The sequence below is a fragment of the Sinohyriopsis cumingii genome, chromosome 6, assembly GCF_028554795.1.
Source record: "Sinohyriopsis cumingii isolate HCF-2022 chromosome 6, ASM2855479v2, whole genome shotgun sequence".
In the NCBI taxonomy this organism is placed as follows: Eukaryota; Metazoa; Mollusca; class Bivalvia; order Unionida; family Unionidae; genus Sinohyriopsis; species Sinohyriopsis cumingii.
Window position 1 is genome coordinate 31,811,638 of NC_142966.1, and position 14,647 is coordinate 31,826,284.

A 14,647-nucleotide genomic window follows, 5' to 3' on the forward strand; every position below is an offset into this window, starting at 1 on the left:
AAAAATAAATATTTTAAGTCTCAATTAAACTGAAAATGATACATCTAAGTTTTTACTGAAATATGCCTACAAATGATTTCAGTTAAACATTATCCTTCTTTTGACACTATGATCCATTTGAGTAAATTTACTTTCTATGTTTCAATACTGAATATTAGAAATTTATAAAAAAATTCTCTTCCCGGCCGAGTCATACCAAAGACTTACAAAAATGGTACTAACTCACTCAGCAATAAAAGGTTAGTGTTAGGACTGGTTGGCCTGGTGTCAGGATAATGTGACTGGGTGGGACATGATGTTACATGTCTGCGGCATGATGCCCCAGTGCTAAACATCACTATAAACTGCCGGTGCAGGCATCGTAGTGATATGACTGAAAAATTGTTAAAGCTAAATTAAAAGTCCAAATCACACAAATCACAAACAGATTTAAGACCAAATTGATAATATGTTACTGCAGCTATTGATTGAAGTTATGTCAGCCCCCAAATAATCCAAAATTGTAAAATTAGATAACAGTGTCTGTTCTAAATAAAATAATTTAGGTGAAAAGTGCATATGTCTCATTGAATTTAGGCATGTAAATGAAAATTTGGGACAAGCGAAAAGGTAAGTGCAGTCAATGCATAAATAATTTGTATGGAGACCAAAAATCAATCATTATAGCAAATGATTAGTGTCATTACAAGGAAATCTAAAACTGAGCCAAATAAAACTTAGGAAGATGTAATAGCAGACATGGGGGCATTCACCAGTTAATATGTACTTTTGAGAGAGTGACGTATGTAAGGTGAAGTAGTTCGCATTTAAAACATGCACAATGGAGAGAATGTTGGCATACCTCTATGCTACATTAATGTAATGTGGATGATATTTCTTTGGATATTATACTTTTGGAAATTTTACATGATTTAAGCACACTGCTAACTAAAATGACTGCTCCCTTGTGTTAAAAAATCAGCCTAAATTAGTCTAAAGTACACTATATGTAGCAGCTATTAAAATAGGGAAAATGAATTTTGCCAGACTAGACAATACCAGCTTTGGAAAGTGCAATGAATGAATTACCAAAAATATATAAAATGTAAAAAATGTTATTGGCTCTTTTTTATACAATTTACCTCTGAAGTTCAGGAAGTGAAAATGACCAAGTAGAGCTAGCACTTTTTTGAAAGGTGCACATCTGAAGTAAGGCCAAGCTGTATACTCTATAACCCATAGTACAACCACCAATCATACACCAAAATAAAGGGAATTAAAGGTTCTTTGAATTATACCAAAGATATACAAGGTCTTTTTTAAATAGCCATTATAACCAGTGAGGAAAGCTGCGGAAATTCTTTTTCTTTAAAAGCTTATGCAAAATGCGAAACTGTAGAGCGCCACCATAATACTAATATAATGATGACAAAACCTGATGTACACATGATGACAAAACCTGATGTACACATGATGACAAAACCTGATGTACACATGATGACAAAACCTGATGTTAACATGATGACAAAACCTGATGTAAACATGATGATAAAACCTGATGTACACATGATGACAAAACCTGATGTAAACATAATGACAAAACCTGATATACACATGATGACAAAACCTGATGTAAACATGATGACAAAACCTGATGTACACATGATGACAAAACCTGATGTAAACATAATGACAAAACCTGATATACACATGATGATAAAACCTGATGTAAAGATGATGACAAAACCTGATGTAAACATGATGACAAAACCTGATGTACACATGATGACAAAACCTGATGTGCACATGATGACAAAACCTAATGTACACATGATGACAAAACCTAATGTACACAACATGATGTTTTCAGCTTTCAACATGAACAAGCTTTACAGTCAATGAATGATTATCCAAATTTCATCCTAAATTTAACTACATATCAAAAAACAATAAAAAAACATATAAAGTGACTATTATTTTTTTATTTATGGCAGAACACTAAAATTAAGTACTCCAACATCTGACAGTTACAGACCAAAGAACACAGTGTATTCCCTAGGGATGCAAGACTGAAAGTAAAAAATCTCCTTGGTGCCAGAACTGGGGTCTGACTGAGTAAAAATCAAACTCTGGTATCAAAACTAGGGGTCAAATTAAAAATTTGGGGGTCTCTGAAGTGCAAATGAGGGTAAAGGGAAATAGAGAACATGAATAAATGTATTTCAAAAGGACATCAATAATAATAATTTCACTTTTACTATTGAGGCCAATCTAAAGAGAAGTTAAACCACTCATCCATCCAAAAACAGTAGAAGAAGCAAATTTTTAAGTAAATTATGTTTCTCCGACAATACTTATCCAATCATATTAGGTTAGGAATATTAGCCTGCCACCTCGTGAATAAAGCCCTACAAAAAGATGTAAATCATCTTTTCTTGTCTCATATAGACAGGGCATTAAGTTTTGCCCATTACCTCCCCTTGCCACCGAAAGGTGTTTATAGTTTTTAGCTGAGTGAGATACTAACAAGGATGCTCACATGCTAGGATGGTTGGGAGGGTTTTTTAAGGAATGTGCTTGGCTAAGTATTCTTAGAGAAACATAATTTATTTAAAAATTTGCTTTCTCTTTTGAATACGTTCTCTAATCATATTATATTAGAAGAATAATAGGAGGAGGGGATGCTGAGCATCCGACCTCTATCTCAAGTATCTTCCTAGGGAATGACGATTGGCTCCTGTTGTCCTAATTACATAAGCAACACAGCCTGGAGTCACTCGACTTGCAACCCTTACAAATGGGTAAGAAGACGAATACTGAAATCTTCTTACCGACAAATTTTCACCAGTGAAGCTAACAGGCTGTATTTGACATAGTTGGGTCTGGGGGCCATCTGTGCTGTTGACACCAGTTCACCAGTGAAGCTAACAGGCTGTATTTGACATAGTTGGGTCTGGGGGCTGTCTGTGCTGTTGACACCAGCTCACCAGTGAAGCTAACAGGCTGTGTTTGACATAGTTGGGGCTGGGGGCTGTCTGTGCTGTTGACACCAGCTCAACCAGATGTAAGGTTTTATTCTGCAAGCCTGCCAACAGCTTCCATTATAAATGGATTATGTTCGAATGCAAGGCTTGCAGAGATGGCTTGTACCTTCTGAGCCATAATCCTCATGAGCTGACTTTGATCTGGTGAGATGTCAGAGTAAACCAAGCACACAACCAACTTCAGCCATGAAGCAAGACCCAGACGGGTGATATCCGGTGTCCAGGGTCTCTCTTCAGAAGGAAGAGGAATTTGTGCATGCCACAACTTGTTCGATGGTTGGTAATCTATTTTTGGCTACAAAGCTTGGTTATGTGAGGAGAACCACTGAACCTTCTGATCTGAAATGAAGAGAGTTTGGGTTGAAAGAAAGGGCATGCAACTTGCTTACCCGTTTGCATGTGGAAGCTAAAGCTATCACGAAACATGTCTTGTATGATAGTAATGTTAAGGAAGTGTGGGCTAGAGGTTTGAATCAAATCGAGCCATGTTAAAACTGAGGATTGGTCCCATTTTGGAAACAGAGTGAGGGATTTCAGTTGACTGAGACCAAAATGGGCTTAAAGATTTGATAGCCCCAAAATATCTCTGCCATGATGCTTGAATGTGTCCAATATGGAGTAGCAGCCTTTGTCAGAGATTGGGGCCAACTGTTTCTCCTCAAAGAGCCAGAGAAAAAAGTCAGCCATTTGAGGGATCAAGACACTCAGAGGGACAATGTATTTAGAATTGCACCAGTTCCTGAAAACATGCCACTTTCCTTCATAAGCCTTCAGAGTGGAGGGCCTCAAGATTCTCTCCATAATCAAAGGTTTAAATTGTCTGTCTCACAAGTGTATCCTGATAGCAGCCAAGCATGGTGATGAGGACAGTCCAGGCAGGAATGAAACACCTGTGACCCTTTCTTGAGAAGATTTGGGTTGGCCAGAATCTTCCTGGGCAGATTTATAGCTAGATCAAGTAGATTGGTGACCCAGGACTTGTCCCATCTGAGAGGGGCTATCAGAACCATCATGCAATTCTGACCCGATAAATTCTGTATTATTTTTGGTATCAACCGCATGAGGGTAGGGCAATGCCCACAACCCTCCCAACTGATTGACAGTGCCTCCACAGCCCAAGTTTCTGGGCCTGGTACTGGACAACGAAAGTGTGTACCTTGTGAGACCACCTTGTCACAAAAGATTTATCATCAGATGCCCCAAAGGTGCACAAATCCAAGTGAAGACCAGCTGATGGAGAGACCATCCCATGTGAAGGACTTGACCTCTGCTGGCTTGAGTGTCAGCCAAGACAATGAGTCCACCAGGAATGTGTCTGATTCATATGGCTGAGTGGATATTGTTGCACCAATCTATAAACTGCCAAATCAGAACACATCAGGTGATTTGGTGCCTCCCTGTTTAGCATAGGTGACCATCACAGAAGTTGTTGGACACAATGAGGATTTTTTTTTTGAGAGTCGATCTTTTCAGAAGTGAAAGGCATTGATGACATCCTTCAGTTCAAGGATGCAGATGGGTAGAAGCCATTGAATGGAGAGGTGGACTGATCTTGTCTCAATTTTGAAGTTTGGAGGTGACTCAAATTGATGATAGGGACTCAACGAGCTGTTTGCTTTTCAAATTAGAAAAAGCCTTGAATAAAATCCTTGGGACTGTGGCCTTTGCACAAGCTCCACCCATCTTTTTTCTCTTGATGAGCAACTGAATCTCCTGTTGAAGAAAGGCAGCCTTCTCCAAAATGACCTGGACCCCTCCCCATGTTCTGAGGGAATAGGGAGATCCAGTTAAGCTCAAAATTCAGTTTCTTACCACTTCTGTACAACTGCTTCGATATTGGTGTACATAAAACTGAGAAGATCATCCGTCTTGCAGCTGCTTAACATCCCTTCACTCTGGTGGGAGCTGAGTGGTTCCAAATGCCCATGCTGGTTGTGTGGTGAGGTGGAGGGGTAGTTCCTGAGCTGCCTGCCTCTGAACTTCCCCCCTCTTTTTTTTCTCCAAAAGCAATGATAACCCAGGCAAGATTATCTGGAACTGGGTGGTTTTGATGAGATTTGAGTGAGGTGAATCGCAGATATGTTACATGTTGTATCAGGTGTAAATTGGTAAATTGGCTAAAGCCATCAAAGTACTGACCATGGTCAATGACCTTAGTAATCTTGGTCATCACCTCAAGTTTGGCTATTGCTGGCTGTCTCCATTGAGACTGAAGCGTGCCATTGGGGCCAAATTCAACACTGAAGAAGAAGCAATGACATCCTGATCATGCTCTGACATGGCATGGAGCACATTTTGTCCACCCCATAAAGCAGATGAGCAGATATATGAACAGCCACTATATTCTTGTCAAGTGCCAGGAGATCAGTACTGAAGGTGTCTACTGCTTTAAGCCTAAAGGTCATGCTTGGACATGTGGTGGTACTTATGCCAACTGGACTGCCTAAAATTGGGGAATATTCCCAAATGAGTCAGTATCACCAACAATTGTAGGTTGTCTTCCTTGACTTATTCCATCTTTCCTTCCCTTCAATGCAATGTGGACCATTGCTCTGAACAAGCATTTCATGCATTTAGGAGAAATTTGTCCTGAAAGGACACAAAAAGAGAATACAGAGCATAGATTAGCAAATCAGTATGTGGCTAACTAGCTAATATTGTAGTCCACACTTTCTCTGACCATGAATTACACAAGCTGAATGTTATAGACAATGTACACATAGTATATAGAAAACAAGAGTCGGTAGACTTCCATGTTTTGAAGCATTAAAGCATTAAGATGACACTCTGCTGCAACGACACAAGAGAAAGCAAAGCATAATTTAGTAATTCATCATGTTACTAACTCGCTTTTAAACACATATACATTAGAAACTTATAGACTATGCTTTGAATTTATGCATTCATGTATTTAGACTACCTTTGTACTGAAACGACACAGTAGGGAAAAACCAAGCATAAATTAGCAATGCAGCTGGTAAGTAACTCACTAAAACCAACTCTGTTACAAATAGAGCAGGCAGAGTTGCGCTAACTTGTAATGAACATGCAGAGGTCAAAAACAGCATGGGTGAAATGGTCTTAAAATATCGAAGTCCCTAAAGGTGACAAAATCATTTAAATGCAGAAACTGTAAAAAAAAAGAATGTATACAACCAGCAGCAGAATGAATAATTCACACAATAAATCCAAAAGGAATGTTGGTTGATTCAATCAGATCAAAAAATGGCTTGGATTGTTGGAGGATAAACTGTACGATGTTATCAGTATATCAGTAAAGTCAAAAATAGTGACAACTGGCACTGGCAAGGGAGGTAATGGACAAGAGTTATTACCCTTTCTCTATATGAGCTAGACAAGAAAAGTACATTTTCATCTTTCAGTAGGGCTGAATTTGCAAGTTAGCAGGCTAATATTCCTAGCATAATGTGATTGGGGGAAGGTACTCAAAGGAGAAATCTCAAAATGGTCTACTTCTCCAGAACCTAGATTTTCACAAAATCACACAAAAATTCAGATTTTAGTTCCATAGTCTTAAAGAAGCTCTGGTCAAGTGACCATATAATTTACTTGCAAAGTGACCAAATAATTTACTTGCAAAGCATAATGTCATTTCTCCAGCACAGCCCTAATAAAAGTCAACTTTGTACTGTACCCATGGAGTACATGTTTGTTCTCACATTTTTGTCTCACGTTCAACTGGCCCCTTCTTGTATTAGGAAACCTACTCATCCTAGATGCTTTGGCTTTCTAAGGCCTTTGTACAATCAATGCTTATTGTGCTACTCACAATGACATTACATTACATTATGATGTCATACTGATGACATCACTTTTTAATTAAGTGTACTGAGGTGCTGTGAATTCTGGATGATATTGGCTCTAAAATGATGTGTTTGTGAGCTCTGTCTCTTAATAATAATAAAAGTGAAAAATCATTTTGTGATTTTAATAAATGATGATATCAATGAAATGTACACAGGGCCTTTGCAAATCTTTAGCAGTTTATTATCTGCCATCAATCATTGATGCTGGTTTTCTGTTGAAAAAACTTCAACAAAAAATTAGCATGGACAGTATTTGTGTTTCCAGAATTTCATCCATGCAGAATTTTCATAATTTTTTTTAACACTGCTGCAAAATTCAGAATGGATGGCATCTCTGTAATGCCTAAGAAATGATATTCTATGTTTTAAAAATAATTTCTTGAGGTTACATGCCATCCTCTTACTGAAAACAACAAAGCTTATTAAGTATACATATCAGAGTAAGTCAGTTGCTGGAGGATTTTGGGTCAAAATAGAATACAGCAATGTTGAAGTGCAAAGTGTCTCATTTGAAAACATTTAAAGGTACAATGAGGTTTGTATCAATGTATTCAAACATTAGTTGACAAATTAAATGATAACATCTGGAATTTCTTACCTCTTTAAGCTCAACTACATTTTTTACAAACATTTGGAATTTCTTACCTCTTTAAGCTCAACTACATTTTTTACAATCTAAAAAACAAAAGAGCTGGGCTTAGATTCTTTGGATACATAAGGCAAATCTCTGGGTTTTAGTGAAAAGGCGGTTATTTTGTTCAGTTCATTTTAAAGCACCACAAATGCCCATTCCTGTGTCCATATGGTACATGTGAAGAAAGAGTGGTTTAGCATACTAAAGCAAAGCTCTATCGTAAGTCAAACAGTGGCCATAACTTGTTTTTTTCTCTTCAAATTTTGACAGAATATGACAAAAATAATCAAACTTTAACAAGGTCTTCTTAATACAAAGATTTATACAAACTTGGTTACAGTCCATTAAGTTATTGTGCATAAAATAAACGTGATTGGCACACAGACAGATGGACTGGCAGACCAGATGGAATATGAGGTGATGTGATGGACAGATGGCTTGACAGTTCAGATGGTACTTGAAGTGAGGTGATGTGATGGACAGAAATGGCAAACACTCAAATTTATTCCACACAGCATCATGAATGATATCTGGATCAGTTTCTTAATGAATTTTCACCTCAGCATCTCAAAATGTAGCTAAATTTCCAAAATCATTTCATGCATGAGTGATTTAAACATAATTCATATTGACATGTAGCACAACACAGTTCATTCGATACAGAACGAAAAAGAATGTCATGTAATCTGCCATGTTCATCCTGAGTTCTGGATGAGTCAATTTGTGATACTGCAAAGGAATCAAAGGGAGGCAACTACATTATGGCAAGCTATAGCCAAATAAGAAAGCTAATCACTCCTTATTAAACAAATCGACTCTTCCAGAGGTCGATAGCATCAAAAAATTTTGATGTAGCCAGACCACCCTGTTTAAGCACGTATGTAATGAGATTTGTCCTGTTCTACATTGATTTGAATGGTGTTGAAATACTTTGTGAATGAAAAAGATTAGTTACTTTTACTACATTTAACGATGTTAACATGAAAATTCACTGAGCTACAGACAAGGATATCATTCGCAATGCAGAGCAGAACATACTATAAATGGTCCCTCATTAGATGATTATCATAAGTAATTCCATGGAATGTAACCTATACAAAATAAATTTACATGAATAGCAAAAAATAAACACAATAAAATATAATTCTGTCACACCTGCATATGCAATGCAATTTTTGACTGGTTGAACATAAAAATCTGCAATATTAAAATCTGTTATTAACTATAACATTATATATCACCCTCTCATGTGTTGCTATTATTTGAAAACAATGTCACTTATTTATTAAAATGGGGAAAACAGATTTAAGTTTGAGGATTTTGTATCATTAATGATAGTTTTACTGTTCCAAATATCCATTTTACAGCTCTGCTGAAATGTCACCAGTAAATATCCATTTTACCAACTCTGCTGACATGTCATTAGTAAGTATCCATTTTTCCAGCTATAATGACATGTCATTAGTAAATATCCATTTTTCCAGCTTCACTGACATGTCACTAGTAAATATCCATTTTATCAGCTCCACTGACATGTCACTAGTAAATATCCATTTTACCAGCTCCACTGACATGTCACTAGTAAATATCCATTTTACCAGCTCCACTGACATGTCATTAGTAAATATCCATTTTACCAGCTCCACTGACATGTCATTAGTAAATATCCATTTTACCAGCTCCACTGACATGTCATTAGTAAATATCCATTTTACCAGCTCCACTGACATGTCACTAGTAAATATCCATTTTACCAGCTCCACTGACATGTCACTAGTAAATATCCATTTTACCAGCTCCACTGACATGTCACTAGTAAATATCCATTTTACCAGCTCCACTGACATGTCACTAGTAAGTATCCATTTTTCCAGCTCCACTGACATGTCACTAGTAAATATCCATTTTATCAGCTCCACTGACATGTCACTAGTAAATATCCATTTTACCAGCTCTATTGAAGTGATGCTTGTAATACTCTATTTGCAACAGTAAAATCATTATTAACATCCTTAAAATTTTCAAATTCAAGACTGCTATTTTCTACATAAATAAATAAACAATTTGTTCAGTGAGCTTAAAATATTTCTCACTTTGAGGGGATAAAAAGTGTCACAGACTAGAATAATGAAAGTGTGATTACAAAATCTGCTAATATAAAGACAATCAAACAATTTTAGTCAGTATGAATTTTGTGAGTTTAACATAAAATCAGTCACAAAAATATGAACTGCTAAAAAAGAAGGCATAAAAATGGAGAACAATTAAACATGAAAGATTCATTATGCATATATGATGAATTGAATACACAGTATTCAGAAACAATGAATGACTAAAATTGTACGATTTGCAATAACAAAAGGGAACCTTCAAGAGGTAAATACAGTTCTCCCTCACTAAAACACCCCTTATTATAACACAGTTCCTCTTACAAGGCAAGTATCTTCATTGATCCTACTTCAATATTTGGTATCAAAATTATATGTATGACATACTTCATTCTAGGCCAATCTCATTAAGTGGTATACAGCTGCCATGCACAGCATTGTAATGAAGTACTGTATCTTTGGCAAATGAAAACAAAACATGTTTGTTCTCTTCTTGATGAGTCCCTCTTTGATCACCTGACAGTTAACTGAATGTTCCGTGCTGTCCAAAGAGCAAGCTGGGGTGGCCTGTCCTTACCTTCAACCATATCTTTCACCTGGAACAAATGCACATAAATGTGTGAAAAACAAAATACTTGTGAAAAATATATACATCTTAAATAATACATTTGATTTCTAATTAAAAACCATGTGGGCAAAATAAAGTCTCCACCTCAAGCAATGTCTGATTTCTAAATGAATACCATACTGAGAAAAAAAATGCATCGGCCTCAAGCAAATATGTTTGATATCTCCACCTCAAGCAATATGTCTGAAATATAAATGAATACCATACTGATAAAATAATGCCTCCACCGTAAGTAATGTGTCTGATCTCTGCATGAATGCCATAATAACATAATCAAAGCACAACATCATTAGCAATACTGCTGTTCCCATCTTAAATGGCACTCATCCCACCGACCAGCAACCACATGCTTTATGTGTCCAAAATCCCTTGATACTGGCGAGTTTATGTTTACATCTATCCCTTTAGGAGGGTCACTTATTCTAACACATAAAGCATATCAGTGCAAAATACTGTTAAGTTCATGAGTGGCAAGATAATCTGGACTACAGATACAAATCTGCAAGGTATTCGTTGATTTGTATATTCGATACACACTGATGTGTTCCAACATGCCAATAAAGTACTTACCTTTAAGCCATACAAAGAGATCTGATTATTGCTACTTCTGTGTCTTCCTTGGATGTCAGGTTTTGACACTTTGACTAAATATTTAGTGGTATTTGTCAAAGAGATAGACAATACATCGAAATATCTGACAAGCTACCAGTGTACCTGTAGGTCACATGATGCCTTTCACCTTTGCCAGTACTGGACAGTGTTCCACAGGCAATGGCATTAAGTTTAGATTCAACTGCATATGGTGATACATTAATTATGGTCCAGGAAACATGAGCAAGTGACATTATACATCAGGCATGTGCAACCTACAGTCTGCAGACCACATACGGCCTGTGACCTGGTTTCATGCAGTTACATTTTCATCACACTGTATGGTTTTAAACATTGTTATCAGGCCTTCATCCTGGAAGAATTTGGTATGCCTGTTATACATGATATAATATTTTTCAGGAGGTTATATGCTGGTAATGATGTTCCTGATGAGTTATTTGTTACTTTCTTTCATTTTGTTTCAATGTCACTATAAATTATTCATTGGAATTACAAAGTGCTCACTGACATTTTGGACAAAGACACTAGGATTATTGTGAATTCGTTCAAAGTCATTCTGGATTATATACATCAGCACATTCAAGATTATTGGAATTCATTTGGAATTCTATACTGTTGGACTTGTGATAGAACATTCAGGATCATTTTGGATTTAATTCACAATACTGTAAGTTCCTTTTGGATTTTCATTTTGTAACTCAGAGAAATAAATTATTTAATTTTACTAAACTACATTTTGTTGGTATCACTTCTTTCTGTTACTGTACTTAGTTTAAGAAAGCAGAGTCATAACAGTCAGGAATAGATGACAATAAGTGACAAGATGAAGTCAACTTCACTCTTTTAGTACGCAAAATTTCATGGATGAGGGCAACAAATTTGTCCCAATCAGCCCCTTGCATTTAATATGTTGTTTTCTTCAGAACTGAATCCCTTCATTTACTTTTATGATCTCAAAAATGCACAATACTAGTGGTTGGCAGTGGCTTTCCAACACAGAGATATTAAAATCTATTGACAAAATGAGGACACTAGAAATTATAAATTGCCCATTTTTTAAAATTATATTTTAAAAACGAAAATGTCATTGGAACAATATGACCATCTTTGCAGTTTCATCCATCATTGGGACTAACAAACCATTGGACTATCAATGCAATTCAGCCACACAAGTCAAAACAAATGTCAATAAGTTTCTTGTATTGTTAGATTTTGAGTTGATTCATAACATGCATTATGATTCAACATAACACCTTACTTCATAGATGAATTTTATATATAGTAATTTATCTCATCTGGGCAGATCAAAGCATCCTTTATATTTGTGAGATAACAAGTCTTAAAATCTTTTGAAACACAATGAAGGTCAACATGTTTATTCAAGCATACACATAGCTTACCTGAAAGCCTAAAATCTGCTAATTACAATTATTTTTTTAATGTGCCTTGTAATTATTTTGCTGTATTTTCTTTGTAACTTTCAATTCAGACACAATCAATCAGATTGGTGTCATGTTTTTATCATTCATTCTCCATACACATCAGATTCTAGCTGTTAGTAGTGACAGCTGGCCAGAACATTAATCTCAGCATCCTGTTATTTGATACCAGAGACTGTCAACAGGCACAGTTCTGTTGTTTACCTGCCCAGGACTAATGGAGCTTGGACTAGTTCTATGCCCCTGCATAAACCATAAATGTTCAATTAATTGAAATTTCTTATCTCTAACCCCCCACAAAACAAGGGCAGAGTTGGAGAGCAGGCAGTTATGTGACTGGGCTTCATCCTCTAAGCAAGATTGGTTTTGATTTTTTGGTAGAGTTTAGCTTTTGTTTTACCATACATAAAGTTGAAGGACCCTTATCTTATGATAATTAAAAAACCTGTAAATCCTTTATGTCACCTGTCAAGGAAGATATGCTCCATTGTCTTAGTAATATGGCTGTCATTTTGTGTAGACCAGCATGTGACAGTGTCTAAATGTGAGGCCCAAAATGAAGATCAAATATGTGTATGAGAGTGAATGCACAGCGATGTCAGGATAATTTCAGCACATGAATTATCATGTTAAATTGCATCTTTTTCTATTTTTTTAAATTTACTGGTTGATTATTTATCACTGTTTCATTTTTAAGGCCTGATTTAAATAACAAAATTATGATTGTCATTGTAGACATCATTGCTCAAGAGTCTACATTAATGTGCTGTTAATTAGTTGTGACAGTCATGATTATGGTTAAAGATATTAATATCGGTATTGTAATTATCAGACATGATTGCCTGTTTTATCTCCTTAAACAATACATGAAATATACACCAATATGGATCTCCTCTTTTATCTGACTAAACAAACATAAAAAATCCAATCTGGATTAGTAAATTCAAATAAATATCGAAACAAACAAATCAGAGGAATGGTGAGCAACCAGCTAATGTAAATATACACCAGTCTCTCCTGATTCCCACCCCTACCCCATGATGGCGATGAGTCTGTACACAAAGAATGGACACAACTCTTCTGAAAATAGCCCGGGTAAAATTGTTTGTCAACATGCATATGTACTTCGGATGATCATAATACGTACCATTATACACTCATTTTTTTTCTCCGTTAACTTCATATTGTCAGAATCAGCCTGTATTTTACCATACTGCAGGGCTTCATATTACATGACGTGTGTCTAAACATATTATCATGTATTAGGAACTACTCTGATTGTAAACAATGTATGCTCATGTAGCAGACACTTTAGCTTTTGGTTTGTTAGAGTTGTTTGCAAATAAACTAAACAAGCTGTTTTATCAGCTTGGAAGTAGAGATGATAAAGTTAATGATGTGGATGAGTTCAATGAGTCACAAATGAAACTTTCAAACAAGCACACAAATGAACATGATATTCGCAATGTCCACAACAAATGTGAGAGATGCAGCATTGAAAAAACCATTCTGATTATCTAAGAAATGTTTGTAACTTTTTGCAAGCAGACTATGACCAGTGCTCTCTAAATTCGAGAAAACAATGGAACTTAAGGTTCAGGTAGAAAACTAAGAGAATCAGTGCCAATAAGACAAGACAAGGAAGAAGTCTTAACTTATTCCAGCTGTCACACAGCAGCTGCTTTGCAAATTTTCCGATTTAAGTTTTTGATACAATGTTGTGGATGTAGGCTAGCGACAGAAGTCATACAGGTCAAGTAATTATATGGGGTCCCTACAACAGAGAGCATACAATTGACAGGGCTTAAATATGTCTTCAATAGCTGGTAATAAGTATGGCAATAACTATATTTACATTTTTGCATCTTGAATTTGCTCAGAATGTACTTTCTTAGTTCTGCAAATCCAAATTACATGGCCATTCTCATGGGTTCCAAAACTTGATACACACCACAAAATTGAACTGTAATTTCAACTACATTTACAACTGAAGTTGCATTCTCCTTACTGCACTCAGAACAAATGAATGTTATATTCCAAAGTGTACTTTTGGTAATTTCAAACAAAAGAACGATGTTTCGTACAGTATTATTCTAAACAATCAATAATAGAACAGAAACAGATGTGCAGTTGAGTCAATGCCAGTCCATCGCTCAAATCACATGTGCATCATATGGAACTGAATCAACTATATAAAAAATCCCAGTCCATCACAAGCTGAAAAGCAAAAAATTATGTTGGATCAACAGAGAAACAAAATCCATCCATTCCAGACCAAATGGAAAAATTGTTTCAGTGTGCATTCATTCACGATATGACGCTAATTTTAATTTTAAGTAGAGCAATACAAGATTTAAAAAAACAAAACAAATGTAG

At 36.0% G+C, this 14,647-nt stretch overlaps 1 protein-coding gene across 1 annotated transcript in view; it reads right to left on the bottom strand.

Annotated features, from left to right (window-relative positions):
• Nucleotides 1–1,941: 1,941 nt before the first annotated feature.
• The window catches only part of LOC149796579 (uncharacterized), a 46,196-nt gene continuing 33,490 nt past the window's right edge, over nucleotides 1,942–14,647 (bottom strand). The window contains exon 9 of the mRNA XM_089960632.1: nucleotides 1,942–10,188. Coding sequence (XP_089816758.1) covers nucleotides 10,105–10,188 — 84 coding nt within the window. The 3' untranslated portion in view covers nucleotides 1,942–10,104. The remainder of the gene's footprint in view (nucleotides 10,189–14,647) is intronic.